General features: G+C 44.9%; 1 protein-coding gene across 1 annotated transcript; it reads left to right on the top strand.

Moving 5' to 3' along the window:
• Positions 1 to 460: 460 nt before the first annotated feature.
• LOC311491809 (cathepsin Z-like) lies at positions 461 to 2,735 on the top strand. The gene is made up of 6 exons (XM_084549846.1): positions 461 to 597; positions 892 to 1,055; positions 1,547 to 1,726; positions 1,814 to 1,964; positions 2,118 to 2,280; positions 2,436 to 2,735. The coding sequence occupies exons 1-6, from the start codon at positions 476 to 478 to the stop codon at positions 2,559 to 2,561; spliced, it is 906 nt and encodes a 301-aa protein (XP_084405972.1). The 5' UTR covers positions 461 to 475; the 3' UTR covers positions 2,562 to 2,735.
• The last annotated feature ends 950 nt before the right edge of the window (positions 2,736 to 3,685 follow it).

Here is a 3,685-nt window from a genome sequence, read left to right on the forward strand (position 1 = left end):
TCACTTCAGCTCAATTCAAACAGGAAGAAACCACCGACAGGAACCCAGCTCACGTGGGATGACTTATCAGACTGAGGCCGATCGGTTACAGACGGAGATAAAAAAAAAAAGGACGGAGTTGGAAGAAGAGAAAGGAAAGAAGAAGCGAGAGTCAGAAGCAACAGAGACACAGAGAAAAAGAGCGATAGCCCTGGCTACAAGGATTCAAATTAACACATACGCCTGAATTAACTAAAGAAAACAGGAACTAAAAGCATTCAACAGTCTCGCATTCAACAGCTGCACTCGAGCCAGCAGCTGAGCCCGTTCCCACATTGGCTCCTTTATAACCTGCTACTCTCAGGTGTGATCAATAGAGCCTGATTGGATTGAAGACACGCAGCAGGTTGGCTCTCTCTCGCTCGCTCTCCCCCTGATTGACAGGCTATTTATTCCCTGCCCGAGTGCCTCACGGCTTCACGTTCTGTCGCTCAACATGGTCCAGCTACTCATTTTTATTTTTGTCCTTTTTGAGCATGCTCTTTCGGCGAGGCACTTTATTAGCGATAAGCCAAGCTGCTACAAGCCCGTGCCCAGGAAACCCAGCTTTGGGGTGAAGTGAGTTTCACTAGTTGGCTTTTTTTAAATTTCTGTGGCTTTTCTTGTGTATTGGCTAATGCTGTATATCACAAGGCTGTCACACAAATGATAAGTAAAACAGGAGCCAGCAGTGTTTTAGAGTATCCTTTTGTTCTGTCTTGCCGTCTTAATTTTAATTTGGGACGAGGCCCCGAAAAGCTCCAGACTTAGCCTGGCTGTGACTCTACTGCGCTCCTCCCTTACTGGAGTGTAAGCTTGTGCATTTACAAACCATAAGACGACTCAAAACTGTCTACCCCCGCCCCCCTCCAGAACCACAGCCCGTCCACATGAACTCCTGAACCTCAATGAGCTGCCAAAGTTCTGGGACTGGAGGAACGTGAACGGCATCAACTACGCCAGCACCACTCGCAACCAGCACATCCCTCAGTACTGTGGCTCCTGCTGGGCTCACGGCAGCACCAGTTCAATGGCAGGTTAGATTTTTCTGTCCCAGGTTACGGAAAATGATTCTCTTGCCTGTGCCATTTTGCTGTATAGGTATAGTTTCCTTCTACTTTTGAATTGCAGAAGACTTTCTGCCACCGCTTTTACTTGTAATGCATCAAAAAATCCAAAATTCATCCACATCTTAATCCAAAAATGGCACTCTTTAACTCTTAAATGTAATTCTTCTATAGTTTAAGCATGTTTTGTTTTTGTTTTTTTTTTGTCGATTTTAAAATTTGGCATTGGTTTTGCGTGAAATATACTTGGAGCTGATATGCAGCATATACAGTGAGCACATGGCAACACTTCCTTTTATTTTTCAACATTTTGCATTGAGGCATTGCTGGGGGAGAAATCTATTTTCTCAAATTAAATCGTACGCCAAAAGAACAGATGGGATCCCCTGTAATTACTTGGAGTTTAGATTTTCTGAAACAAATCCTGTAATTTTTTTGGAGATCTCTTCTCTGCCTCGTAGATCGAATCAACATCAAGCGGAAAGGAGTCTGGCCGTCGGCTTACCTGTCCGTCCAGCACGTACTCGACTGTGCCGAGTCTGGCACCTGTAATGGCGGGGACCACGGAGGGGTGTGGGAGTATGCCCACGACCACGGCATCCCCGACGAGACCTGCAACAACTACCAGGCGACTGACCAGCGTGAGAACTCGAGCAGGAGCATCAGCCAGTTTTGTATGAAATTGGCACGTTACTTGTATAAAATCCACGTTTTTTTTCTCGCTTCAGAATGCAAACCTTTCAATGCATGTGGGACTTGCACAATGTTTGGGGAGTGCAGCTCTGTGCAGAACTACACGCTGTGGAAAGTGGGCGACTTCGGTGCCATTAGTGGAAGGGATAAAATGATGGCTGAAATCTATGCAAAAGGACCAATCAGGTATTTAAGCCAGAGAGAAAAATAATGGTTTGTGCAAGAGAAATGGTGTTAAGTTGGAAAATTTAAACGGTCAACCAGTTCTAAGGCTGGCCAATCTCATCACATTTTCTACAAAAAAGTCAAATTTAATCACTTGACTCGTTCCTCCCTCAGCTGTGGAATCATGGCCACGAAGAAGCTCGACGAGTACACTGGGGGCTTGTACTCGGAATATGTTGAAGATCCTTCCATTAACCACATCGTGTCAGTAGTCGGGTGGGGACTAGAAAATGGCACCGAGTACTGGATTGTGCGCAACTCCTGGGGAGAGCCATGGGTGAGTTGTGGTGTACAGTAGTACTTAACAGCCTTTTAGTTTTGCACACGGTTCAGTAGCTAATAAACTTGACATTTAGGAATTGGATGTTGGAATGAACTCGGTCAGTGCAGTTGATTTTTATTATCCAACTGACCTTGAGATTTTTCTCACAGGGTGAGAAGGGCTGGCTCAGGATTGTGACCAGTGCCTACAAGGGAGCAAGTGGGAGCCTGTACAATCTTGCTTTGGAGGAAGACTGCATGTATGGAGATGTGATTCTACCCTCAGCCTACCTATAGTGGTCCTGGACCATGTGTTTGCATGAATTATAAGACAGTCCATTTTACTAATTTAGGATCCTAATGTTAAATGTGCTGAAGTCACTTTATATCTGGTTTTCTTGATGGGGATTTGTTTGCACTGAATGGTTGGATTTGCTCAAACCTTGGTAATAAACTCTTTTCAGAATTGGACTGGTTTGTTCGTGCTGTTTGCTTGGAGCAAAAATTCTGACGATTTATCCAATAACTGCTGCTCCGCAATCTTTATTAGATCCTGGCTAAAGGTCTTTTGGTGCAGCGTGTTTGGGTTTACAAAACAAAGGCTTGCACTCAAAACGAGCAAAGAAATCGGATCCAACATTTAATGAGCTCACTCATTCCCACGGCAACATACTGGCATTGCAGAGATATTCACAAGGTGTCCTTGACATACAGAGTTTGTGAAATGACTCCTACGTTAGCCCAGCTGTGGTGATATTAAGCGCCAAATAGTGGAGTCACAAGGAACCGACCTAATTTCATGACATCTAATGTGGCCGGGTCAGTGCGTCTTAAAACTGATGCCAAAGGACGCTTGGTTTCTCAGGCCAGCGGTTTTGTCAAATCTGCAGCATTTGTGCTGGGGAATTAAAACATGCAGAATTCAGAGTTTAAAGGAGCACAACCTTGATGGCATTATGAATGACCACAGAGTGGGGTGGAACACCTGAGACCCCTCAGACCTGCAGTTACTGCCCATGAAAAGTGCTCAGGTGTTTGCTCCAAAGTTGTGAAATTGGCTTCAGATCTCCAGGGTGATCTTGTACAAATTTGTTAGAGGTTCTACAAATTCAAAAGGATACACTGATCAGCCACAACATTATTACAGGAGAAGTAAATGACATTGACTTGTGATGATTCAGTGTTCTGCTGGGAAACATTTGGACCTGGCATTCATTCATGTGGATGTTCCTTAGACATGTCGTACCCACCTAGACGAGACCAGGCACCCCCACCCCATAGCAATGACACTCCTTGATGGCAGCAGCCATCCCCAGCAGGATGCAACCTGAGACACACACACACACACAAAAACGTTTTAGGAACAACTCAAAAAAACATGAACATCACAAGGTGTTGACCTGGCCTCCAAATTGACTAGA

This window comes from Chelon labrosus (genome assembly GCF_963514085.1).
Source record: "Chelon labrosus genome assembly, chromosome: 8".
Taxonomy (NCBI): Eukaryota; Metazoa; Chordata; class Actinopteri; order Mugiliformes; family Mugilidae; genus Chelon; species Chelon labrosus.

Coding starts and splice junctions, on each gene's coding strand:
- LOC311491809 (XM_084549846.1), top strand. CDS start 476: ATGGTCCAGCTACTCATTTTTATTTTTGTCCTTTTTGAGCATGCTCTT. Junction 598..891: donor AAACCCAGCTTTGGGGTGAA/GTGAGTTTCACT, acceptor GCCCCCCTCCAG/AACCACAGCCCGTCCACATG. Junction 1,965..2,117: donor TATGCAAAAGGACCAATCAG/GTATTTAAGCCA, acceptor TTCCTCCCTCAG/CTGTGGAATCATGGCCACGA.